The sequence below is a fragment of the Euphorbia lathyris genome, chromosome 1, assembly GCF_963576675.1.
Source record: "Euphorbia lathyris chromosome 1, ddEupLath1.1, whole genome shotgun sequence".
NCBI classification, from domain to species: domain Eukaryota; kingdom Viridiplantae; phylum Streptophyta; class Magnoliopsida; order Malpighiales; family Euphorbiaceae; genus Euphorbia; species Euphorbia lathyris.
The window spans coordinates 63,577,892-63,603,654 of record NC_088910.1 but is presented as its reverse complement, the minus strand read 5'-3'; the positions used below and the strand labels follow the sequence as shown (position 1 = coordinate 63,603,654).

Below are 25,763 nucleotides of genomic sequence, written 5' to 3'. Positions count from 1 at the left end.
CTTCTCTTTTTCTTAATGATCCGATTCAGTTGGTCAAGCTCATTTACTCTTCATGGATGTCCATTTCATTTGCCTTTTCCATCATTAGATTACAATAACTACTAATTGATTATATATAGTTCACTGGTTTAAATCTTTACTGGAAAATTAAGAAAAATCCTAGATACCATGGTCATGAAATGTTTGTACATCATCATGTCATTCATAAGTAGTTTTGAACACTGGTAACAATATTTATTTGCGCACTGGAAGAAATTATTAACGTTAATAGCTTGTGCTGATATTGTTTTTGTTAAGATTAAGACTCGAGTTAATTGTTGGCTTTTTCCCTAGACTAAAACAGCATACTTTAGCTATCCATCTGTGATAAATATTCCAACTAAGCATACACGTTTTACAGTATTACAATTATACAACATATAAACGAAACTACGATGTAATTTTTGTACAAACTTTTATGCATTTTTAGCAAAATAGAGAAGGAAAAGAAATGAATCAACAAACTTGAGTAGGCAATTTGATAGAACACATGCATATGCCTCGTAGAGAATAAAACAATTCATGATCTACCACCATACACAATTTCAGACCAATTAGGTTGATCGATAACAAGCTTAACTAACATTTTCCTACCTTTTGGTAAATGCTTGCCGTAATCACATTGTTTTCAACAAGAAAAAGAAAAAGAAAAAAAATCAAATCTAATACTACCTTGCTAGCAAATAACTAAAAGGAAAATTGATGTAGAAATGGGTAAACAAAAGTCCACCGCTGCTATTAAATGTATTAGGTTACAGTCATTTCCCTATAAAGTGCACCAAAGCAAAGCAATAGCTACATGTGAGTTTGTTTGTACACCTAACAATTTCTAATAAGCACACATACGGAAGAAAAAAAATCTCCAAACTTCAAAAGGTTGCTATGCCACTGTACATTTAAAAGCTAAACATTGAAATTCAAGTGTAAGTGCATATAATGCCTGGTGACATAAACTCCGGAAAAGCATACATCAAAATGCTTCCACCACTATTTCGCAAACAAAAATCTGAGCAATGCCAAGCCAAAAGAATAACGGCTCAGTAGCTTTAACCTGCATAAAGAAAAGTAATAAGAATTTTCAATAACTGACTAACCAAAAAATCAACAGCTTTTACAATTGTAAATTATATATACACACACACACACACAAGCATCCTCATTGCACTAAATAACCATAATTATGATCAAAATGATATAAAATGCTAATATTAGATTTAAAATCTTATATGCAGTGTAACCATCACGCACAAACCTACGTTATCTGTAATTCAAACTTTGTTCATTGCTGTAATTTATTGTAGACATGCATATTATTTCTGGAAACTGTCACATACATCACCAGAATAGCATTCATATGTGAAACAAACTAAAAAGACTTCATGTCTAGCTAGTAGCTAAGCTACCATGTTCCACTCCGAGTTTCAATAAATTCAATTAAAGAGTTGATTGCTTTTGAGTTTTGAGCTACAGCTTGATCAAAATACATGTTCTTCCTTGTTAATAGTATTTGAGAAACAGGTACGAAGTGAAACCAAATTTCTCTTTAACCAGTTTTCAATTGTTTCTTAAGATCATGCAACCACCCTCCCACACACAAAAAAACACAAATAATTGTAGTAAGAACACATTAATGGGTAACAAAAATGCTAGATGACTTGTATGATGCATTCAACATTTAAACAGAAGTGTGTAAATTTAACAAAAGAATAAGCATATGGCTAATCACCAGAGTTTCATCGAGTACTTTTCTTTAGATGCACTTCAATTATGTCATCGTCCTCCATGCCAAGGCTATCAGGGGTTGCTGTTGGACTTATTTTGTCTCCATCAAACGAAAATACTAAGGTTTGAATATTAGATTGAACTTTATCAGCATACAATTTGAAGAGCCGTTCAAATTTGTCATCCTAATAAACAGAAGATTTATACAAGTCACAGATTTTTCTAGATCAATATATATATATATATATATTATTGAAGATATATAACGATAGATAATTTAATAACTATAACACATGGGAAGAGTTAAGAGAAACACCCAGAAAACAATGTATCACATGTCCAAAGAACAAATGAGAGAGCAGAGATCCTTAGTCATTTGAATCCACAAAAAATTTATGCATAAAATGATAACTGACATGAAAAGGGCAATGGCGTGCATAAAACAATGTATAACGAAGGTTATCGAGGAAGGTAACTGAATTTCTGCAAAAACACATGAATATTAAGTGTCAATCCGTGAATCAAGTGTAATATCTTTCTGAAATTATCTCTCTCGGAAAGAAGAAAACAAAATTGTGAAATAGTGGCATCCTCAAACTTTGTCCAAACCACAAGGGAGCTTGAATGTCACAGCAGGGGCAGATGAACAAGGTTATCTGAACAGTTGAATTTTCACAAGGCGTTTTTCAATGCACAATAATTGAAACAATGAGTGCAGTTTTTGTGTGTTAAAAAAAGTTGTTTGCAGATAAATACTTCACATTATCCAATGCAATGCCTACAAAACAGGAAAGAGAAAAAAAGCTGACAAAAACCTACCTTTTTGTCATAATCTTTTGAGGGCTTACAAACCAAAACTTCTAACATGAATAAAACTAAGAAGACAGAGGCAAAATTGCCAAAAGTAGTAACTGTGTAGATGCGAGTTCTTCAAATGAACTCCTCATGCTCACCAAACTGCTATTTAAACAGTGTTCATATGTTTCTGACTCTCTGACTATAATGATTCCTAATGATTGTGCAAGTATGGTATTTTTTCATGCTCTAGATCCCTCATCCCTCAGAATGTGAATTTAATCTACACAGCTTTCCATTTAATTTTGGATTTTCAGTTGAACATTCTTATGACGTAATTAAAAATAATAATAACAAATAATAATAACTATATCAAGGGAGGCAACAAGTTAAGAGTAAAGACTATTGCAAGCAACCAACTAAGTCTGAAATGTACCTTGTACACTCGAAACTGTTTAAGCTCATCCTTATTTTGAATAGAAATTACTATTTTAGCTCTTTCACATATACTCTTCATTGGTTGCTCGCTGACTGTTTCCAAATAGCCATTAACTGCAACTGAAGTAGAAAGTTCTCTTTTTACAGACTCTTCCACAGCTCGTAACACTTCAACGCCCGATTTTGCAAGTGATTCAAGTTCCTGCCTTTTTAGCCTACATTCACCATTTACATGATATTAGGAGAACTGAATGCTCATAATTTGAAGCACCAGAAAGGTATGAGTCAACATAGGACTAAATACATGACTAATCAACAAATACATATCTGCTTGAGTTATAGCAAAGGCTAAAATTTTAATGTCCAACATCTTCCACCGCGTTAAATTTTTAGCTGCGGATCAATATGAAGTCGAACAATAACACCTCAGCTCATAGCTTCCCTACTTACATATATTGAATGAGCAAATATAAGCTTGCAAGTAAAGTAAAACTCGAAGCAAGTTCCTGCTAAAATTTAACAAGGTTTTGTTGGTGATATTTGCCAATTCCAGAATTCATGCATGGAAATCTAATTAAGAAAAAGACAACAAAGGAACACTGAGATGGTCAAAATCTATACTAGAGAATAATTTAGCATGTATACCGACTCCACTCCAAAGATACAAATAGCAAATACAAATGTTATCTGCATAATTGCTAGCAGTAAACAGGCAAAAAAAATAAATAAATAAAACAAATTTGCACAATTGGTAGTCTTTATCAATTTACCAAAGTGATAGTCAAAATCTATATTGGAAGAATTTAACATGCATAATGACTCCAGGGATACAAATAGCAAATACAAATGTTATCTGCATAATTGTTAACCAGAAACAGGCATATATATATATTGCAATCGTTCTTTATTTTTCTGATACAGCCATGGATTTATTGCATTCAGTTGGCAATATTTAAATTATGCAACAGCAACATATACACAAATATTCAACCCGAAGAAGTTATCACCAAAACACATTATAAAGATGAAAATATGAATACACTTGGACTTGTACATTATTGTTGTTTCAGATACATGAAAGTACAGGGAAAATTGCTATGTATATCCATTCTTTTACTAGAAAAGTAAGATGAACAGCACATGATTTAGTAAATCTAAAGACATCTCAGAGTTCCCTAGATTTGCATTACTAATTGAATGCAGGCATCTACATTTATTGAAAATCACTTTAACACTTCTTCAGGTCACTTTTTAGGTACTATTAATCAAAGGGTATTAATCCATAGTCCATCACTAGGAAATTGATATATAACTAATATTAGGGACTCATTTCATATCTTCTATCAACCCCTTCAATGTTAGTTCACATCAAATACTTCAGTATTGAAACTCAAGTGTAATTTTAGAGAGAAAAGGTAAATTACATACTTAGAACATTACACTTCACATTTTTTTTCAAAAGCACTTTACATCCTATTTATACACAACTAATTACACAAACCTATACTACTGGTAAATTAACTTCTTGTTTCAATGTGTGCAGTTGTGATTGTATCATCTTCTAACTTTTCTCGTGGATACCTCTATTCCCACATTACCATGTCCTGCAATTAAATCAACAAACGGGACTGCCAGGAATCGAACCCTAGACCACTTGGTCAAACTGGCTTTGATAACATGTCATGGAACCAATTGAACTAAAAACTCAAGCTGATAGCTAAGGCTCAATCATCGATCTTATATTAATCTGAACCGGTGATCATAATGTCATCGAAATACACAACCAGCAAAACACATCCCGAACTTGATAACGAAAAGAAAACAGAATGATCATAAGCGCTTCGACATTAGCCAAATTCAATCATTGCTACACTGAATCTTCCAAAGGAGGCACGAGGAGATTGTTTTAAGCCATATAGTGATTTCCTCAGCCCGCATACCTTAATGGACTCCCCCTGAGCAACAAACCCAGGTGGTTGCTCCATGTAAACATTTTCTTGTAGATCACCATTCAGGAAAGCATTCTTAACATCGAGTTGACGAAGGTCCCAATGATAAGTAGCAACTAAGGAGATAAACAAACGAACTGAAGTGAGTTTGGCAACGAGAGAGAATGTGACTGAATAGTCAATGCCATATGTCAGGGCATTACCCTTTTGTAACCGAGCGTGCTTTGAGCAGTGCCACCGAACCATCAGGTTCATTTCAACAGTAAACACCCATTTGCAACCGATAGCTCTTGTTTGAGGTGGAAGAAATACAATATCCCAAGTGTGATTATGTTCTAGTGCCTTCATTTCTCCTTTCATTGCATGGCACCAACCAAGGTGGGCTAGTGCCTCAGTAAAGGAGGATGGGACACCCGTTGAATCTAAGGAAGCTATAAAGGACTTGGAAGAGGGTGATAGGGCATCATAACTAACAAATGAAGAGACCGGATAAATGCAAGTGGGCCAATAGGAGGCACATGAGCTAGAGACGAAGCATGAGAGGGAATACTGGTGACTGGACTTGGAGCAGCTGCCTCAATCACATGTGGCACATGCCGAGAATAGACTTGATGAACCACGGGTTGAGAAGGAGCGGAGGGTACCTGCTCACGAACAGTATATACCAAAAACTCATCATCTGATGTACTTGAAGGTGAAGGTGGAGAAGACGATATTGGACGAAAGAATGGAGTGATTTCAAAAAAAGTGACATCTGGAGAGACAAGATAACGCCCCAAGGATGGAGAGTAACATTGATACCCTTTTTGTACCCGAGAGTAATCCAAGAAGACACTTGAGTGATTTAGGATCAAGCTTCGAGATTTGCAGACACATGTTAAGAAAGCAGGTAATGGAGACAGCATCTACCCAAAAACATTACTGCTCTATTGACTTCTAACAAGTGACGATTCTTTCGTCAATTTTGCTGAGAGGTAACAATGTAAGAATTTTGATGGAGGATGTCGTGCTGAGAAAGATACAATCGAAAGTTGCCAGACATTTCGCAAAATGTAAAGGTTTTAAGTAAATTGTGTTTGAATTTCAGTATGAAAGGCACAAAGAATAGTAAATAATTCAGAACGACATTTTAAAGGATAAAGCCAAGTTGCTCGAGAATTATCATCCACAAAAGTTACAAAATAACAATAACCAAGTTGAGATATGACACGACACGAACCCCATACATCGACATGCACTAAAATCAAATAAAGACTCAACACGTTTATTTGGACGCGAAGAATGCGATCTGTTTGATACTTAGCAAACTTAGCAAACTGACAAGCTTCACGCTCCAAAGTAGATTCTCGTGACAAACTAGGACACAATTTCTGTAATACGGAAAGAGACAAATGACCAAATTGATAATGGAGTTGTAACAATGAGGAGCTTGTGCATGCAATTGATCTTGCCACCAGATTAAAACAACATAACAATTAGTGGTTCTGGTGAGTTGGCTAACTAATAACAGATTAAATTGAAATTGAGATAAACATAAAACATAAAACAGAGGATAAAGGAAGTGTGGGGGTTGGATGGGTCGTCCCGAGACTATTTATAAAAGTTGTAGACCCATTAGCTAATATTACAGAAGGTAAATTGATAGAAGTATTGAAAGAAGACAGAATAACTGTGTTGTCGGTCATATGATTTGTAGCATCACGGTCAATAACCCAACTACGAGATGATGTGGAGAAACAAGCAGCACGATTACTGTATCAGGTAATGCGGTAGTGGAGGAAGTTTGTTGTTGTTGATCATGATTGATGGACAGTTGCTGAAGTCGAGCATATTTATCTGCTGAAAAAATAGTGATGGTAGGAAAGGATGATGGAGAAGATGGTAAGATGCCATCATGAGCTGCCATAGTTTTAAAAGGCGATCGCCTCGGTCGCCTCAGGCGAGAGGCGACAGAGGCGATCACCCCATCGCCTTCCAGAATGGAAGGCGATGGACCTGCAAGAGGCGACCGCCTCACCCTCTCAGGCGAGAGGCGGTCGCCTCTTGTAGGTCAGGCGATAAACCAGTATTTTTATTAAAAAAAAAAACAAAAAACCCCTAATTAATAGACTTTAAGACCAATAGACAGAAGAAAGACAGCCAGCGATACAATTAAAAGCAGAACAGAAACGTTCTCTCTTCTCCAACGGCTCTCTCTTCACAACACCACCGATTCTTCTCCAACGGTTCTCTCACCGGCGGCCGGTCATCAAGCACCACCGGTATGTTTTTTATTTCCTTTCCTCTTTATTTCATCTTTCTTTTTCTGTTTAGGGTTAGGGTTTCTAATTCTTCTTCACTATTTCTTCTTATATTTTCTTTCTTTCCATGTAATTGTGCTGTTATGCTGCCGAATTTTTGAGGGAAATTCTAGCTTTGAGATGTGATTTGAATTTATGCTTTGAATTGATTTTTTTTTTTCTGTTTTGTGGAATTTTATTATAATAAATTACTTGTGTATCATTTTTGTTATTAAGATGTTTTCAATTGATTGAATTTTGCAGGTGTAATAGATCTTGATGAGGAGTTGGATTTGGGGGATGAAGATGCTTGATATTATGCTATTTTGATTTAAGAATTAGCACTCTATTATTAGATTTAAGTTATTTTGGTTTACAAGTTTAAAAATTAAACTATCTTTAAGTACTACTAGTTTTTATTGAGTTAATTTAATTGCATTTGATTTTCTAATTTTTTGTCGCCTCACGTGCGAGAGGCCGTCGCCTCGCCTCAAGGCGATATTTTGCCCTTGTCGCCTTGACTCGCCTTTCGCCTTTTAAAACTATGAGCTGCCATGTTAGCAATCTTCCTAATAGTGGTGTGTCCAGGGTGCTATGGAGGCTTTCCGTGCAATTTCCAACAATTCTTCTTGATATGTCCCTCACCTCCACAATGATGACATTTAATAGAGCTCCAGTTCCCAACCATGTTTGGATAACCTCCCTTGCCCCCAAGATTTGCATTGCTAACTAAGGCCACTGTATCTTGAGTCACTATTCCCGAGGTCATTTCACCATCCTTACAAACAGGGAGCACCCGATCGTAAATTTTGGAGAAGGATGGAAGTTTCCCACTAGTTAATATCTATGAGCGTGCTACTTCATAGAGAGGGTCGAGGCCAGCCAAAAAGCATTGAGTAAACACACGTTCCTCTTCTTCTTGCATACGCTGAATGTCAACAACAATAGAAAATTGAACTCGTTTCTCTTCAAAGGCTTGTTTGGAATCATTGTAATATTGAACCAGAGTACGACCCTTTTGTCAAGTTATGAACACGGGACAAGTCTTAAACTCAAGATATTCTCAGAGTTCCTTCACATTGTCATAGTGAGTTACAATATCATCAATAGTGAGATCTAAAGTATTCTAAATCATACTAAACAATTTTTAGTCCTCCATCATCCATTTCTTTCTAGCCTCATATTAGTTTTAGGTGGAGGACATAAGTTAAATGACTTTCTAGATCCACACTATTAATAAACCTATTAATAGTTTGTTTCCATTGCCCATAGTCTTTAATAAACCCAATTCAAATTAATTCACCACAGGAATCCAACTACACCAGCCCACTAAATCAGTCAATTAATTTGAAAAGCTAAAATCCAATTAAAGAAAATGAAGCCCAGTACCAAGCAGCCAAATATAGACAATAGAGTAACCTAATTTACTCTTAGGCCAAACTCTACTGCCAACCAATCCAGACTCAAAAGAATGGGAACTAGAAGAAACTGACCGGATAGGCATAGGAGGGGAGGGGACGACGCCGGAGAAGTAAGTCCGACTGGAAAAGATGATAACAAGCGCCTCCACGCGACCACGGGTGAGATCGCTGGTGAAGAGAGTGGCAGTGCATGAAACACAACTGTGACTCTGACGGTGGAGGAGGCAGCCAATCAGAACTAGAGGAGCAGGGCGGCGGGAGCGGGGAGGCTGATTGGCGCCATGAACAGGTAACTTAAGAGACTCACTCTCTAACAGAAACACCCACTGGGAAACTCAACCCGTAAAATAGAAATCCAAAATCTCAAGAGCCCTAGGCTCTGATACCATACCATGTCATTTCAAAGAGAGGTAAATTATATACTTTGAACGTTACCTTTACATTTTATTTATACATATAGCTAATTACACAAGCCTATACTACCGACAAGGAGATGAGATGGGATCTATACTACTGATAAGAAGATAGGATAGAGAAACCCAAACCCACGTTACGCACAACATTATGCAAAGAAATAATTTGAAGCACATGGAAATAAATTGATGTAACAATTCACAGGTTTCCCATTCCAATGAATCATATCCAAAACTCCACAAAGGAAAAGCCAGCACTGAAATATATTATTACATCATAATACCTCAACTCCTTTATAGTAGCATCCTCACCAACCCGGTTCTGGAAATCTGTGGAAACTTTGGGTGGAGGAGGCAGCCAATCCTCTTCATCCTTATCTTTACAGTTTACAGTTTCCAATACTTTCAAGTCATCATCCGAATCTTCTCCCTAATCCCAAAATTATTCGATAAAAAGAAAAGCATAAAAACCAAGCCGAGAAATACAATATTCATTCTCTATTATCTTCAATGGAAATTAAATAACAACAAATGCACAATCTTACAACAGATTTTGGATTGGGGCAATTTTTCCTTCGTTTCTGAGAGGGATGGGGCGACGTATCAGAACCATCATCTAGCAGATAAACCAAAGCCAGTTTGCTTATTTCCTTTAGAATCAGGAAAAATTAAAAGAAATTTATGAAACCATTCATTGTTGCTATTTCCACAAAAAATATCACTTATCGGGAGGCAAGAATAAAGAACTCGTAAAGAAATACTATACGTCATTACTCTAATTTGATAGGACCAGAAAGAAAATAGGATAAATAAATTTCAACAACTCACCGTCGAGGCAGATAAACTCGCGAGGTTGCACGCGCCTGTAATCGAACAAGGGTTCGAGTTCATCCGTAGAATCTGCCTGCAAATTCAAAATAGCAAGGGTTTAACAAAGTGACACTTTAAGACGTGAACCCTATCTGTAGATGATAAGTAACTGGAGATTCACCATTAACAAAATCTCAGCTCCGCAGCAAGCGCCAAGCGAATCAATGAAGATGAGTTGGTTGAACCAATTTGAATAAATATATAAAGGCAGGTGAACTCGCGCTTTCGCGGGTTCGTTCTTAAGCAAAATTGGGCTATAGACTGCATTTATATTTCTAGGAAATTAGCAAATTGTTACCGATGAATTAATGTATATCAATAAATGTAAACATTTGAATTCTTAGTAACTCTACGTCATCTAAGGTCGGGCAACTTTTCAAAATTATAAACAAAAATACAAACATAAGCTTGCTATTTTTCTATTTTTGTTTTATTCTATTGCATATTATTTTTTTTTTATTTTATAACACGTTATCAGCACGAATTTATTTGTTGGATTAATTTTAGCACGGATTTGTTTGTTCGATTAATTGTAGTACGAGTTTATTCATCCAATTAATTGTGGTACGAGCTTTCGCATTCGATTAATCTATATTCAATTCATCCATTTAATCTCAGATAAGTTATAAATAAATTTTTAATTTGTTTCTTATTATAATCTTATTCTAAAACAATTATTTGTATTGTATTTTAGTCATGTCAACTTTTTTTATGATAAAAATGGAATATATCATTCCATTAAATTAAAAAATAAAAATACAGAATGAAAACTAGAAGAAATAAAAACCTCGCACTCATACAGGTTACAGCTAGTACACGATCTACAAAAGAAAATAAAAAAAAACTACAAAAAGCAATAAAAACCATAAAATGTACAAACACAACAAAGATATATCCTTCTCGTAAGTTGAACCCATTGAAAAACCGTTGAAATTCATTCTTTATCATTTAGGCTCATTCAGATTTCGGATCTGAGTCATTTCCTTTTTTGCAACCATGCATATATTCTTGCTAAGACCAACCAGAAAAGTAAATATGAAGTTAAAACTAGATCTAAAACATGGATGGAATGAGGAAGCATGAAGACAAGCTCTCTCCTTTTCCTTCTAAGTAAATCTGATTAGAAGGCTAAGACGGAGAAAAAATAAGGAAAAGGGTGAGAAGGGAGCGGTAAGGAGGCAACAGTGGTGGCAGCGACATCGAGCTAAGAAGAAGAAGAAAGGGTAGAGAGTTGAGAAGAAGATAAAAAAAAGGTAAAGAGAATGAGCTCTCGCTCAAAGTCATATCAAATCTTACAAATATGAATATCTGATTGTTAAAAATCCATATGTTTTTTCAAAAAATTTAAAAGAAAGATATAACCATAAAAAGTTATTGCTATTATCAAAAGCTCGTTATAACAGTTATAAAAGCTATGCTACAGTAACGTATTAAACAACAAATCATTATAGGAAAAACAAATTCATACACTTTATTCAATCAATGAAACCAACAATCTCCCAAAAATGAAAGTTCTGACAAAAAGAATAAATCTAAAGACCACATAAACAAACCATCTACTAAAACAAAACAGAGATCTTAACCCATCCAAAAACAAAATAGGTTCTAACCTACAACCCCTGGACACATCCACTACCTAAGCTCTAAAGTATGATTTTCTAACTGGAACATGTCTCATGACGTGTGCCATGTATCTATCAATGTTCCTGGTCAGGGTGCTGGCATATAAATGGGTGGGAATTATCTTTCCCGATTGCAGAGTTAAAGTCTAACTGTTTCGAGGAACTCGAACACCCCTTTCTTCTAGCGTGCTCATGAGCAACCGTTCAGTCTTTCTGTAGTTGTTCTTGTGAATATTGCATGTTGCATCTAAGATATTCTTAAGCTTCTTATGTTGCAACTAGTCGTGGAGTCGCCTGATTAGGGCATACTCATCGTACCCTTTATGTAAATCACCTATCCAAATGCACTCTTACATCTGAGTATGCAACGACTCCAAATGACGCGTGATTACCTCAATGTCATTCCAAACGATCTGTTTAGTTAAGTGACACCTCCTAATGTTCCATTCCATTCAATTTAGTCTTGCACGTTGGTGGAGAAAATGAGCAAGGATTGGAGTCCTCAGAGTGCCGACCATAACTAGCAAGCCACAAAAGAAAAGAGAAAGATTAGGTCATGAACTAAATTTTTTGGGGATAAAAAACCAATTTCAATCCATTTCTTTGAGGAACATACGACTCATATCAAAAAACAATTTTCCAGATTACATGTTTGTATGATTATATTGGTTATGCAATATTTGCAAATTAACTATAGTCATACAGTTATACGAAACAGATGACGTATAAAATTTTAAAAATAATATTTTGATTATCTATCATTAATGAATAATCAATTAATTAGAAAATATTTCTAACAATTATTTCTAATTACACGTTTAATCCAAATATGTTAAAAATATATTTTGAACATCTAAAAAATTAAAAAAAAAAGTATTATAATCTTTTATTAAAAATATTTTTATTTAAAGATGAGTCTCAATAAATTTAATTTTTCAGAATCTGGAAAAAGTTTTATTTTTCTATGGCGCAACGATAAACGTTGTTGTCGTGTGACCAAGAGGTCACGGGTTCGAGTCTTAAGAGCGGCTTCTTGCCAAATAAATTGGCAGGGGAAGGCTTGCCCCCTAGTACACCCTTGTGGTGGGACCCCTCCACGGACCAAAATAATTCAATATCAATTACTCTGTACACCCAAAAATAAATTAAAAATTACAGAGTGGGCCATGCGCCGCTCTCTCGGCCTCCGACGACCTTGAAACTTTGGACAGTGGGGTTTTTGGGGTCTCTGAGTTCGATGGTGTGGTCGGTTTCGGTCACTGAAAATAGGCGTTATAGAGCAAACAGACCCTAGTTAGCGCATGTTAAACAACTAAAAGTTGCCAGAACATTCTAGTAGCCCCTAGGGCGATTTCAGCAAACCAAAAGCATCCCGTGACACATTAAAAACAAAGATTTGAGACTTGACTCAACCAAACATGCATTTATGCAATCAGATTGATAAAATCATAAATCATGCATAAAAGGGGTTCTTGACTGATGGAACACAGAGCTATAGGGCTATGATACCAATGAAGGCTTCACGGGAGAAGCCTAATGGATTTCTCTAACCTATAAGGGACGAGTAATGAACCCGAATCTAATCAATAAGTAAATCAACAGATTTAGACTTACCTCTTATATCGCAAATTCGTTGAATAACAACGGAAGTAATTGACCTTGGCTCCGTATCACCGATAGGAGGTTACCACACCAAAGGAGTAATCACCATTGATTCGCGAACTAAGAACGAAACTCAAAGACAAATGGGAGAGAGAGAGAGAGCGAGAGAGGGGGGCATAGGAGAGAGAGAAAGAGAGAGAATCTCTTTTCTATTATGTTGTTTTAACTTGTGTTTGAGTTTAAATATAAACTTTGATCCTAACACTAATCTTAATCAGACTAGATTACTAGCGGACCATAAATGGATTAGTAAATGGACCAAAACCCTTTTACTCCATTTATCTTTATATATGTGAATCCATTTATTCCTACTGATGTGAATGATAGAGAATAAAATATTAATATATTTTAGTGTAATTCGTTAAGTTTTGATTTTTATTTTTTTAAAAAGTTGATTGCATTCTAAATGCTATATAGGACAAATATTAGAATATAATAGCAATCGAAAAAACAGACCGGCCTTGAAAGTTATGACATATTTTATGGTTAACATTGATTATAACGTATTTTTAGGGTGTGGTTGGTTGTATTGTACGCAAGAATCATATCGAGGATTAATGTTATTCCCATTGAAATGAATGATATGTTTTCATGTTTTATCATTATTCTTTTAGGTGGGAATATTGATACCTTATTGTTTTTATCTAAGTCCAAGTTTGTAGTGTTTGACCGTTACAGGATGATCCTGAACATATGCACTCCACTGCAGACATATTCAAATATAAGAGCGAGATTGCAGCTCTCTTTCATTTAATATAATATAATTATTAATAACAGCCTTAACTTTTGTATACAGAAAAACATGATTCATCTATCATCTGAAAATGGCAATGGCAATGGCAATGTTGATTCAGATGCTGTTCGTCTTATGGAGCTTGGCTACAAACAAGAGCTCAAGCGTGATCTCTCGTAAATTTCCCTTTTCTGTTCTCTTTTCAATTTGATCGATACCCCACTTACTGAAATTTTATTTATTGCCATTTTTTGCAGGAAGTATTCAAATTTTGCATTTTCCTTTTCCATAATCTCAGTGCTATCAGGCATCACAACTTTATATAACACTGGCTTGAATTTTGGTGGGACAGTTTCAATGCAATATGGGTGGTTTATAGTCAGTTTTTTCACCATGATTGTTGGGTTATCAATGGCTGAGATTTGTTCCTCTTTCCCTACTTCTGGTGGTCTCTACTACTGGAGTGCTAAACTTGCTGGTCCTCATTGGGCACCCTTTGCTTCTTGGATCACTGGCTGGTAAGTTAATTTGTCATTTTTCAAATCTAGAGATAGAAAAAGATGTTGTAATGGATGGTTTTCTTGCAGGTTCAACATTGTTGGTCTGGTAGAGTATTTGAAGCAGCCACACTTTATCATGTCAAAATTACCTTTTATTCTAACTGATTCATTTGATTGCAGTGGGCTGGTACAGCAAGTGTGGATTTCTCACTTGCACAGTTGATTCAAGTAATCATTCTTCTCAGCACAGGAGGTAAAAACGGTGGAGGATATGAGGCTTCAAAGTATGTTGTTATAGCTATCCATGGTGGAATTTTATTACTTCATGCTATTCTTAATAGTCTTCCCATCTCAGTCTTATCTTTCTTTGGCCAACTCGGTGCTGCTTGGAATCTTGCAGGTATCAAGTTTTTCTTGTTCGATTGCCTAATTCTCTGACCGACATCTTTCTTAATTCTGTCTTTGGATTGGAATCAATGTATAGGTGTTGTGATTCTTACAATTCTAATTCCCTGTGTTGCAACTGAGAGGGCTACTTCCCAGTTTGTTTTCACTCACTTTAACACTGACAATGGGGATGGAATCAATAGTCATGCATATATATTTGTCCTCGGACTTCTCATGAGTCAGTATACGCTTACTGGGTATGATGCATCTGCTCATATGGTACGTTTGATCCTCTGGACCTGTAAATTAGGAAAAGTACTAAAACCTGACTTAAATATAAACCTTATGTACAGACAGAAGAAACCAAGAACCCGGAAGAGAATGGACCTCAGGGAATAATCAGTGCCATCGGAATATCTGTTATATTTGGATGGTTTTACATTATTGGCATCACTTTTGCTGTAACCAACATACCTTACCTTTTGAGTGAAGACAATGATGCCGGTGGTTATGCGATTGCTCAAATATTTTACCAAGCATTCAAGAATAGATATGGCAGTGGTGTTGGTGGAATTGTTTGCTTAGGAGGGGTTGCTGTTGCCACATTTTTCTGTGGTATGGGTTCAGTAACTAGCAACTCAAGGTATAACACTCTTTTTGTTCCATATCTAATGCCAATAAATTTATTTCTTTACTGAATTATTGAAATGTGGCTATTGTAAATTCATTATCAGGATGGCATATGCATTTTCTAGAGATGGTGCCATGCCATTCTCATCAGTTTGGCACAAAGTTAACAAGCAGGAGGTCCCTATAAATGCTGTCTGGCTTGGTGCATCTATATCATTTTGCATGGCATTAACGGTACCCTTTTTCTATTTGTCCAAATTATCATTGTTCTAAACATTAGTTTACAAATAGCTGCTAATGTTCCGCAATTTGTACTTGTTACGGATATTGAGCAGTATCTGGGAAGCGCAGTAGCATTTCAGGCGATGGTATCCATAGCAACAATTGGATTGTATATTGCATATGCTCTGCCAATCTTTTTCCGAGTGACATTGGCACGCAACTCATTCTCGCCAGGACCGTTCAATTTGGGTCGATACAGTGAGGTGGTTGGATGGATTGCAGTGCTTTGGGTAGTAACCATATCAGTTCTATTCTCATTGCCAGTAGCTTATCCCATTACTAATGAGACACTCAACTATACGCCTGTTGCTGTGGGCGGCTTACTTTTCCTCACTGTTTCCTTCTGGATCTTGAGTGCTCGCCATTGGTTCAAAGGTCCTATCACCAATCTACAGGGCTTGACTAGATGAACTGTATCCCACTCTTTGGTCATATGTAACACGTCATCATATTTGTCAGTAATTAGATATAGACAAGGAAGAGGATAGATTCTTAGAGAAAGGCTATTTGGCTATTTATTTGTACACATCCTGAAAACTAATTAAGCCTCTTTGGATCGTATGTATATTAACATTTAAACATCTTTCTCATGCTATTGGAATTCAGAATGCAGGTGATCTTTAAACATCTTTTTCATATGTTGGACTTGATAATGAAATCTCTACTGGCTCCCATGGTCAAAGGCATGTGTAAACAATACCAAAGGCTGATGTTTGCTTTATCATTCAGTACATACAAACTGCACCTCAACTCATTTTCACGCAACACTTCATGTTCAAAAATTTCTTCCAAGGGAAACTAAATCAATGATTGCTTTATCCTTTGCCATCCTATTTTCATTCTGATTAAGCAACTAAAATCAATCATTAAATCTTGTCTCTTTCTCAGATCATCCTTGAAATGGTAGCTTGGAAACAAATAGAAGCAGATTTTCTGGCCGAATACATGACTATGGCTAGTACTGTGTGAATTGAATTGATGACCTGAGTTCTTCAAGCCTTCTTATGTATTGAACAATCAGCTGTCCAATTGGCTTCATATGTACACATACAATGGTCAACTGCTACTAAATATTCACTTTCTATATAAATTAATGTGGATATACAATACCCAATCACCAACAATCAGAGCATCAAACAAATGATAATTGGCATACTTATAAGGAGAGAATGGGATAATTGTTATGGTGCAACAAATTGAATGAGATACAGAATTTTTTAAGGAGACTTTTACAAAAATCAGTCACTTTTGATTCAATAATGATTTCTTCTGTGTAATGGCAATCAATTACATGGGAAACATCCTTGCGAATGATGCTTTAGAACATTTGCTACACTAAGTAATGCATACAAATATAATTTTACTAATGTAGGTTGAGACAACCTCGAAGATGTTACTAAAAGGAGAGTCAGAGTTCAAATATTCCTATGGAGTAAAATCTCTACTCAACCATTTAGATTGGTGATAGGACCTTTGAACCAGTGGCGAGCACTCAAGACCCACACAGAAACAGTGAGAAGAAGTAAGCCGCCCACAGCAACAGGTGTATAGTTAAGTGTCTCGTTGGTAATGGGATAAGCTACTGGCAATGAGAATAGAATTGATATGGTTACTACCCATAGCACTGCAATCCATCCAACCACCTCACCGTATCGACCCAAATTGAACGGTCCTGGGGTGAATGCCTTGCGTGCCAATGTTACTCGGAAGAAGATTGGCAGAGCATATGCAATATACAATCCAATTGTTGCTATGGATACCATCGCCTGAAATGCTACTGCGCTTCCTAGATACTGCTCAATATCCATAACAAGTACATGATGCAAAATTAGTAGATGTAGAAACAAGTTACAAAATTATACATCAAATTGGTATAGGATGCAGGAAATTAGCAGAACTGTGAAAATTATGTATGGAATCATGATAATTTGGACTGATAAAAAATTAGAAGAAAAAATAGAAAGAGGGTACCGTTAATGCCATGCAAAATGATATAAATGCACCAAGCCAAACAGCATTTATAGGGACCTCGTGCCTGTTAACTTTGTGCCAAATTGATGAGAATGGCATGGCTCCATCTCTAGAAAATGCATATGCCATTCTGAGAATAAACCACATTTCAAAATCAGTAATCCAGTAAAGAGATTGATTTCTTGAAACTTCTCCGCATTAGATATGGAACAAGGAGAATCATACCTCGAGTTGCTAGTTACTGAACTCATACCACAGAAAAATATGGCAACGGCAACCACTCCTAAGCAAACAATTCCCCCAAATCCACTGCCATATCTACTCTTGAATGCTTGGTAAAATATTTCAGCAATCGCATAGCCACCAGCATCGTTGTCTTCACTCAAAAGGTAAGGTATGTCGGTTACAGCAAAAGTGATACCAACAATGTAAAACCATCCGAATATAACAGATATTCCAATGGCACTGATAATTCCCTTAGGTCCATTCTCATCAGCATTCTTGGTTTCTTCAGTCTGGATATAAGAATATATAAGGTGGTTATATTTAAGCCAGCTTGCACTCTTCCTTTACAGGCCCAGTTGAGCAGAGAATCTAACGTACCATATGAGCAGATGCATCATAACCACTAAGCGTGTACTGACTCATCAGAAGTCCCAGGACGAATATGTAAGCATGACTACTGATTCCTTCCCCATTATCTGTGTTGAAGTGTGTGAAAACGAACTTGGCACTAGCCCTCTCAGTTGCAACACAAGGAATAAGAATTGTCAAAACCAAAACACCTGTACAATCCAATGATACAGCGGAGAATTAACAAACAGATTGGCCAATGGAAGGGGAAAACAAACGTAATACAATGAAAACAAAAATTGTACCAACTAGATTCCAAACAGCAGCCAGTTGTCCAAAGAAAGATAACACTGAGATGGGAAGACTGTTTAGAATAGCATGAAGTAGTAAAATTCCTCCATGCATAGCAATAACTACATACTTTGATGCCTCGTACCCTCCACCATTTTTACCACCTGTGCTGAGTAGAATAATTACCTGAATCAATTGTGCAAGTGAGAAATCTATACTTGTTGTGACAGCCCACTGCAAAAAGAAACATACATGAAGTGGTTAGAATAGGTCATTTTACATCCTAAACAAGCTTGGATGAAGGCTATCACTCCAGCATCGGTTCTCAAGTGTACCTGACCGACAATGTTGAACCTGCAAGAAAACAATCAAATTCACATTGCATCAGCATGTCTGTGGAGGATCCACTTTGTAATCTTCAGAACAAACCATCAGATGTATTACCATATAGCTATACGGAAACTCTTCTTCATTAGCGTTTTCACATTTCGATTTCGTTACTGTTTCCTAGCTAAATTTTCTTAGAAATAACGGTTTCCATTTCTGTTTCCGTTTATGTGCAACATAGCCATATAGTATTGATGAAACAATATTCAAGTTTGTATTATTTGGATGAGTTTATTTAAGTCAACAACATTTAAATTTGTATTCATTTATGGATGGTTTTGTTATAGTATATTATTTAGAAAAAGAAAAAAAGAAAACCTCATAATGGGAATGGCTATGTTGCATGGAAACTGAAAGGGAAACACACACCAGATAATTTCTAAAATATTATAGCTAGGAAACAGTAATGGGAATGAAAAAGAAATTGAAACGGATACAAAACACGGAAATGCTAATGAAAAAGAGTTTCCGTACAACATTGGGGGATGGGGATTCTCCATGGGTATGGAGATACCTGAGGGATACATATAAGTTTATCCTCATTTTCCTTAATGGGATGAGGATGTGAAATTCCTATTATTGGCCATGAAATTGCTCACTCCATTCCGTCCCACCCCATTGACAAGCCCAGTTAAATTTATATTGTAACCTTTTAAACTTGGCTTCAGTAACCCATGTGTTGTTTCAGTGTGCTGTGCACATGAGATGTACAGGAAACCGTTTCTCTGATTATGACGTTACTTTTGCCATATCAAATCAAGTTTAATGTGAAACCTAAACTTTAGTGTGTACTTTCTAATTTTATAGGTCCATAATAAATTTCAATTGTGATCTATCTCTATTACACGTTTCTTTTGAGGTGGGTAATATGATTACAAAGGTTTGGTGTACCATGTAATTTAATTTCCAGGTTATTCATTTGATAAATGCTCAAATGTCAAACCAATTTCTCCAGCTATTCTGCATTTAAGTTTCCCATACAAAACCTGTTGACATGTATTTCAGCCTACACTATATGAATGCCTAAAAATATAACTGCACTTACATATGCACAATTTGTACACCAAATCCATTCACAAGCATTCAATTTTTTTATGAGGCATTCTTATTTTCCTGTTCTGAGAATGAAGTGTAGTATCAATATGACTAAGAGAAAATACTATCAAATAGATTAACCAAGTCAACCCAAGGGGTTATGGCAAAAATTGAAGTCTTCAAAAGAAAAGACATGAAGTCTAAATCTGCTTAAGGACCATTATCTGAAACTGCAGATAGATACAAATGCAGATGGCTTACTAGTCTAAAAAACATGTAACAGGCCTGACCTATAGCCTGCAACTGAGGAAGCTATGGCATATACGCAACGGACTCTTATAACAAGAAGTCAACCATCCTCTTCATCGACACTCATATAATACTTATGCTATAAACGGGCAGCTGAAAGTGAAATTGGAGTAAGAAATCAGTGATAAATGATAAAGTGGCAAATGGCATAGAATTTTAAAGTGGAAAGACAAAGCTTAGGAAAGAAGCGGAAAGGATTACCAGCCAGTAATCCAAGAGGCAAAGGGTGCCCAACGAGGGCCAGCAAATTTGGCACTCCAGTAGTAGAGACCACCAGAAGTTGGGAAAGAGGAACAAATCTCAGCCATTGATAACCCAACAATCATGGTGAAAATACCAGCCATAAACCATCCATACTGCAATGAAACTGGCCCACCAAAATTCAACCCAGTGTTATATAGGGTGGTTATGCCAGTTAGGACAGAAATGATGGAAAACGAAAAGGCAAAATTTGAAAACATCCTGCAAAATCGTGACAGAAAAAGGCAAGATTTTTAAACTCATTTCATAGTCAATGAACTTGGTAGTCGAACCCCCAAAAATCCAAGAAATGCAAGAAAAAGGGATAGTCAGAAATTTACGAGAGATCACGCTTGAGCTCTTGCTTGTACCCAAGCTCCTTAAGACGAGCAGCACCTGAATCAAGGGAGGCGACCTTGCCATTTTCAGCTGTATGAGATGGAAGAACCATTTTTTCACTGTCTAAAACCGTATTGGTTAAGAAGGATCACGATAGGAGAGATACAAGGAAACAGAAGCAGAGAGCAGTAATCTTGGGGCTCTCAGTCTTCCTTTTTCTTTGCCGGAATCCCCCCAGTTCTCCCTTCTCTTCTAGCGTGAATCTTTCATATCCTTGTCAACATATATACTGTTTTAGTCATGGAAAATTTATGGTATTGAGGATCGTCCAGTTTGGGGAGCTGCCTCAATAACTGTTTTGGTAATGGAGATTAAGGTCAAATACAGAGGTGGACTGAGGAATCGCAAAAAGGGAAAGAAAGGTCGTACAAATCTAATGTTCTGTTATCAGTTTAATTCCTAGTTTTATATCACAGTGACAGAAGGAACACTAGGAAGAAAAGTAAACAAAAGCAGCAAGGAATTTGCAAAAGTCAATGCTAAGCAAACTCACGTTATCCTGATATTGAACGTAAAACTACAATATAGGGGAAAACAAAAAGCCCATTACGTAAATGGAATTTATAAAATTTTAAAGGAAATAAATATGGAAATCAAATTTTGAAAGAGATTAAGAATTCAATTCTCCTCTCCGTCCAAATCTTTCTTTAACAAGCGAGTTGTAAATTCCAGTGTCAAAATTTTTAGCTCTCTCTAATAGTCAATATGTAGCTACAAGCATTTGAGTGTTCTAAAATATTAAGCTTAATTGGGTTGTGTGGGAAATAAAACAAACAACAACTTGCTGTGATTTTGCCAGTCAACTTATTTTGGTCCACTAATACAAAAGCTATCACTATATGGATAAATATAATTTTGCATCATTGTACGAGTATCAATAAATTAATTAAGTGTGACACAAAATGTTTAATAAAATTCTAAAAAATCTATTTTTGTTTTTTTATAAAAGACAATAACAAACAGCAGTTGAAACAAACGGAACTCTAAATATCATGTGTGTATTTGGAATATCATTTCAATAGATAACAATTTTATTTATCAACTTTGTTTCGAGAGATATTAAAGTAAATCAAAATAAATATCTACCTTTATTTTGAGAATTATATTTAAAATTATTGGGTTTCTAACACTACAAATTTGGAGCGTTATTCATGAGTAATTAACTTTATATTATAAAAATACCTTCATTTAAGAAAACGTTCACTCCTCTAAATGACTAGGGTTGAAACAAGATTAAATACACAGAATATCTTAAGTACAAATTTACAACTAACTCATATCACTAAACTTAATTTTTAATATGTTATTTTTTTCTAATATATTATAATTTTACACTATAATTTAATAATTCTAAACTTTAATTCATAAATTATAAACTCTATAAAATATATTATAGACTTCTAATTTATAAATTCTAATCCTTAAAATATATTAAAAGTACTGGTTTTACTAATTTGATACAATTCAAAATTATGACTTAACATAATTGTAAATAGTTTTTAAAATATGAATTTCTATGTAATTTTCACTTGAAACAACCGTCCAAAATAATATGAAAATACCATCCAATTAATAAACTAAACATGCACTTTCTATCATGTGACACATGAATTTTCACATGTACTTTAATGAGCAAATGAATTTGCTCATTCACCGTTAGATATAGGTTTATTAAATCTAAGCCTCATGATGCTTTAAATTTCCACATTAGGATTCTAATAAGCCTAGATCTAACGGTGAATGAGCAAATTCTACATGCTCATTAAGGTGCATGTGATCAAGACTGGCCTACGACATTGGTTCAATTGTAACGATAGGAAATGATTCTTGTTATATTCTTACTTAATTTGATTTTCGTTAAATCATTTATCGCATATGTCTCATCCGTTCAGATCTATATCCAATAAAAAAATTTAATAAAGAAGAAAGACTTTAAATTTAATAAGCTTGTTAAAATTTACCGAGATTTATGAAAATAGTATAATCTGTCCAACCGGTTTGATCTATTATTATAAATTTTTATTTTTATTTATTAATATATATATATTCAATTATTTTTATTTATTAATATATATATATTCAATTATTTTTATTTATTAATATATATATATATATATATATATATATATAATAGATTTATTTTGGTGTGATTTGGACCGAGCCAATAATATCATAAAAAACTAATTAAAATATAAAACAACCGAATTGAGAATTTAACATAAATTGAAAATTTAATTTGTGATTTTCAAAGGTTCTGATTTAATTGAATCTTAAAATCTAGATTAAAAATTTAATTGATGATTTTAGAACATGTAAGTTTGACGGTGCCTTCTATGGTTACTTTGTTTTTGATAAAGTATCATTACTTGGTGTGTTTTCACTATTGGATTATGGAGTATAAAATTAATCCAATGATGAAAATCGACAAAGTAAAACTTATTTTATCAAAAATAAAATAAGCATATTATTTACCTAAGTTTGACTAAAAAAAGAAAGAAGATTGTGAAAAAGAAAAAAAAAATATATAAAAAAAGGAAGATGTTCAAACACTGGATATGGGTACCCAAAAATACCCGTCTAGATGCTCTATCTGGTTGTTGAAATATCATCCCACCGTCCACTCCAATGAATTCAATTAAATTGGATGCTGTTTTTCAATTCCGATCTAGAAATCTGAAATTAAAAAAATGCTGGATTTTATAGGGTATAAGGATCATCATTGACAATTATTGCCATGGGTCCACATCCCAATCTTTTGGCGATTTGGTTCGTTCACCAATTAATAAATAAGCACGTTTTCATTTTCACAATATTTAAACAGGACTAAGCCTTCCCAGTTTTGTCCAAGAGCAACTTTATTGATAGTAATATGCTTTTGGTGCTTAGATAATACCCATTATAAGTAATTGTTTCTTTATAAATTTTGTGGGGTTAAAAAAGAAAACAATATTATTAAAAAAATTGGACTCACACAGTATTAAAGTAGTTTATACTTACTAAATGAGAGGGGTCCACGGTTACTAGAGTTAGAGTTGGTTATATTGGTAATGTACCACAAAAAAGTCACAACCTATATATTGGTTACTACAGTTAGAGTTGGTTATATGGTTATGTACCACGAAAAAGTCACAACCAACCTATTTATTGGTTACGTACCATTCAATAGTGCAACAAAAAAATTACTATCAGTAGAGGTGCTTCAAGTATTCCAAGTTCTATCTCAATGTTGTTGAGATGGACTAAAATTGACTGAATTAGAATTAACGGTACCTTGAAGCAACCTAAGCTTAGAGTATACAAATAAGTCTAGCATTTTTTATATAATCCAAATCAAAACAGTATTGCTTTCGCCCAAATAGAATAAAAAATAAATGGGATAAGGTATAAATTTACCTTAACGTTTTTAAGGAAATGTAGATTTATTTCTAACATATGAAATTGTGCAATTTTATTTCTAAAATTGTCAAACAAGATTAATTTTACCATTAAAATTTAAATAGACTGTTTTACTGTTATTTAACTTGAATTATCACATTAGACTTTACAAACATCAATTATGTTTAAAATATTTATTCTATTACTAACACGATTATAAATAAACTACCAAAATGATAATATTTAAGTCTTACATATACTTACTTTGTTATTAAAACATGTATAAATAACTCGTAAAAATACACATGACATCATTATTTTATCGACAAATTTATTTGAAAGATCCGTTGTGAAAGTCAAATACCCGTCAAACCAATCAGTTTAACTACCCATACCAAAAAGAGAAAAAAAGAAAAAAATGTCATTGCATAACCCTAGGCAAAAAGAATTATATGTGCAACTCATTAAGGTTGGGCTTGATCTTTTGGAGGTACAATTTAGCACTTCCAATAGATAAACTACAAGCGGCCCAGAAAGCTAAATCACTCCTCTACCCATGGCCCCCTCTAGCTAGCTATGCCTCTAAGGGAATTGAGATCTCAAATTAAGATGCTTAACACCTCTTAGCTATGCCTCTAATGGAACTGAGATCTCAAATTAAGATGCTTAAAGAATATTAAAGTATTGAAAAGAGAACGTACCATCCGGTGAGCCAAGAAGCGAAAGGTCCCCAATTATTCCCACACAGTCTTGCACTCCAAAAGTAGAGCCCACCAGAAGTCGGATATGCAGAACATATCTCAGCCATTGATAAACCAACAATCATCGTCAGGATTCCTACTATTGGCCATCCGTACACCATTGTTAGGGGTCCGCCATAAGTTAGACCTGTGCTGTACAGTGTGGTGAGCCCTGTGATTACTGATACGATCGAGAATGTTACTGAAAAATTTGCTATTGCCCTGCACCTCACAACACAATTACAATATCTCATTCATAAAACTCTGAATCCAGATCAGAACTTCAAAATGTTGTCGGTGAAATCAATTCCAATCGGAGGAATCAAAATCACATAATAGATTGAGCTAATTAAGAAATGAAGTGAGAGAGTATCGAAATTTGTACGTGAGACTACGGCTGAGTTCTTGCTTGTAACCGAGCTGTTGCAATCGAGAATTGTCGGAATTAATGGCGGTTCCGCCATCTCCGAGGAGGATGTAAGCATCTGCATCTGCATCTTCATTATCTGGTTGCAGGTTTCTAGTATTGATTTGCATCTTCAGAGTTGGTTGTAGTTATACTTTTCGGAAATAAAGGTCTTCTTATAAAGTGGGAATTTCTATTTGTGAAGGAATCCGATCTAACGGTCAAACTGTAACTGATATGATAGCTAGTAATTTGTGTCGATTTTCTTTATCAAAAAAAGAAAAGAGATGGACAA

At 35.0% G+C, this 25,763-nt stretch overlaps 3 protein-coding genes across 7 annotated transcripts; 1 reads left to right on the top strand and 2 right to left on the bottom strand.

Moving 5' to 3' along the window:
- Nucleotides 1–754: 754 nt before the first annotated feature.
- LOC136235572 (uncharacterized) lies at nt 755–10,204 on the bottom strand. 2 transcript variants are annotated; one of them, XM_066025323.1, is made up of 7 exons: nt 10,048–10,204; nt 9,885–9,960; nt 9,602–9,672; nt 9,341–9,486; nt 2,993–3,209; nt 1,766–1,946; nt 755–1,090 (listed from the first exon to the last, which is right to left on the bottom strand). In XM_066025323.1, the coding sequence occupies exons 1-6, from the start codon at nt 10,048–10,050 to the stop codon at nt 1,773–1,775; spliced, it is 687 nt and encodes a 228-aa protein (XP_065881395.1). In that variant the 5' UTR covers nt 10,051–10,204; the 3' UTR covers nt 755–1,090; nt 1,766–1,772. The 2 variants fall into 2 exon arrangements, with proteins under 2 accessions (XP_065881395.1, XP_065881406.1); XM_066025334.1 differs by having other exon boundaries at nt 1,784–1,946.
- Nucleotides 8,718–16,179, top strand: LOC136235541 (amino-acid permease BAT1-like). The gene is made up of 9 exons (XM_066025277.1): nt 8,718–8,932; nt 14,007–14,119; nt 14,201–14,461; nt 14,531–14,549; nt 14,624–14,843; nt 14,928–15,109; nt 15,184–15,473; nt 15,565–15,694; nt 15,796–16,179. Exons 1-9 carry the CDS (start codon nt 8,834–8,836, stop codon nt 16,150–16,152), a joined length of 1,671 nt encoding a protein of 556 aa, XP_065881349.1. The 5' UTR covers nt 8,718–8,833; the 3' UTR covers nt 16,153–16,179.
- A 787-nt stretch (nt 16,180–16,966) lies between these two features.
- LOC136235550 (amino-acid permease BAT1-like) lies at nt 16,967–25,697 on the bottom strand. Of its 4 annotated transcripts, none has more exons than XM_066025286.1 (8): nt 25,448–25,697; nt 25,024–25,284; nt 18,913–18,931; nt 18,592–18,811; nt 18,317–18,498; nt 17,939–18,228; nt 17,714–17,843; nt 16,967–17,535 (listed from the first exon to the last, which is right to left on the bottom strand). In XM_066025286.1, the coding sequence occupies exons 1-8, from the start codon at nt 25,597–25,599 to the stop codon at nt 17,188–17,190; spliced, it is 1,602 nt and encodes a 533-aa protein (XP_065881358.1). In that variant the 5' UTR covers nt 25,600–25,697; the 3' UTR covers nt 16,967–17,187. The 4 variants fall into 4 exon arrangements, with proteins under 4 accessions (XP_065881358.1, XP_065881374.1, XP_065881365.1 ...); XM_066025302.1 differs by lacking the exons at nt 25,024–25,284; nt 25,448–25,697 and adding exons at nt 20,510–20,675; nt 20,890–21,641; XM_066025293.1 differs by lacking the exons at nt 25,024–25,284; nt 25,448–25,697 and adding exons at nt 20,510–20,770; nt 20,890–21,639.
- Between the last annotated feature and the right edge of the window lie 66 nt (nt 25,698–25,763).